This window comes from Rhagoletis zephyria, unplaced genomic scaffold, assembly GCF_001687245.7.
Source record: "Rhagoletis zephyria isolate East Lansing unplaced genomic scaffold, Rhagoletis_zephyria_1.1 Rzeph_scaffold_61249, whole genome shotgun sequence".
Lineage (NCBI taxonomy): Eukaryota > Metazoa > Arthropoda > Insecta > Diptera > Tephritidae > Rhagoletis > Rhagoletis zephyria.
This window is the reverse complement of record NW_016218300.1, coordinates 1-1588: the sequence shown is the minus strand read 5'-3', so window position 1 is coordinate 1588 and position 1588 is coordinate 1. Positions and strand designations below refer to the sequence as shown.

At 49.1% G+C, this 1588-nt stretch overlaps 1 protein-coding gene across 1 annotated transcript; it reads left to right on the top strand.

Moving 5' to 3' along the window:
* Positions 1-5: 5 nt before the first annotated feature.
* Positions 6-1519, top strand: LOC108356580 (abl interactor 1-like; the record flags this gene model as incomplete). Its single annotated transcript, XM_017607682.1, has 2 exons — positions 6-1214; positions 1289-1519. Coding segments are annotated over 2 exons (1440 nt in total), but the record flags the coding sequence as incomplete, so codon positions are not given.
* Positions 1520-1588: the final 69 nt, after the last annotated feature.

Here is a 1588-nt window from a genome sequence, read left to right as displayed (position 1 = left end):
ACCAATCAGCGATAACACGCAAATTTCCACAAGCACGCTACACGCCCACCACAAACTGGGATGATGATCCATTTCGCATTAATGCGTCATCAGCCACCAATACAAATGGTAATTGCAAGAAAGTGCCACCACCACGTCCGCCGCCACCCAAAGTGCAGGTGAATGGCCGCAAAGCTCCACTGCCGCCTTCGACGCACTCAACAAAATTGTTAAGCAACATATTCAGGAGCAAGAAAAACAGCAACAGTAGCAGCAGCAACAACAATAACAAAGCAAGTAAAATATATGGTGTCAGCAGTGGCGTCTACGCCACCAACAATGTCGGAGTTACAACAACAACCAACAGCAGTAGCAGTAACACAAACGCCTGGGCTGCTGTCACTTCCACTGCAGTAAATGGCAACAGCGGCGGCAACAGTTGGCAGGCGAACTGGAACAGCAGTTACACATCGACGTCGCTTACGTCTTTGGCTGTTGGCAATAGCAGCGCAAGTGCGTCCGGCGTAGCGGAAGCACAGCTTATCAGTTTCGACTCGCCGCCAAGTTCGCCAACATTTACACAGAAATCGAATAGTGATTGCCTCAGCGTCGATAGTTTCAGCTCTGATTCGAATTTCAGTTCGCCCAACAATGGCAGCGTCTCTCAACCGGAAAGTGGTTTCGAGGATGATTTCAGCGCGCGCAGCCGTCCAGCCACAACGAGTCCCCTCGATCCATGGGAGGCTTTCGATAGCGGTTTCAACACTGCTACCGATAGTATTTACGGCAGCACAGCCGCTACGAGTACCATTGGCACTGCGCCAGTACGCAATCTCAACACAATCAACACACGCATCCAGTCCAGCAACGACAATCCGCTTTGCAATGGCAAGAGTCTTTTACCGCCGACGCCCACTCTTAGTGTGCCAACGATTATCAAACCGAAAATATCGCAGAAGCCACGTGCGCCCAAGCCGCCAGTGCTGCCGAAGCCGCAGCTAGCGTATGGTGGGGAAGATACGCCACCAACACCGCCATCACCACCCATGCCGCTGTGTGCGCCACCACCGCCACCAATAAGCGTTTCATTACTGGACGTGATATCGGGAAAAGCGGATGCACTGCAACTGGGAGGTGGTGGTTCATGCTTTGGCAGCGGTATGGAGGAAACGAGACCATATGGCGTGGCTTTGTACGACTTCGAAGGTATCGAAGAGGGTGATCTTAATTTTAGGGTGCGTACAAAGAAATTACTCAAAATTACTAATTTTTATTAATAAACGTATGTATTTGGTTTGTTTATTTATAGGAAAATGAGAAAATCTACTTACTGGAACAGATGAGCGCCGAATGGTATCGTGGTCGTACGCGCTCTGGCTGTGAAGGTATCTTTCCAGTAAACTATATCGATGTAAAAGTGCCATTGGATGAGGTGGCGTCGACGATGGCTCCTGGTAGCCAACAACAAATAAGCAAACCGTTACGCGTAAGATGTCTTTACAATTTCCCAGCTGAATGCGATGGTGACTTGGCTTTGAAGGTAAGCAAAAGAAGAGGAGTTATTGGCATATATCGGCGGTGCATACGAAGAAAAATGCGCGATTATTTT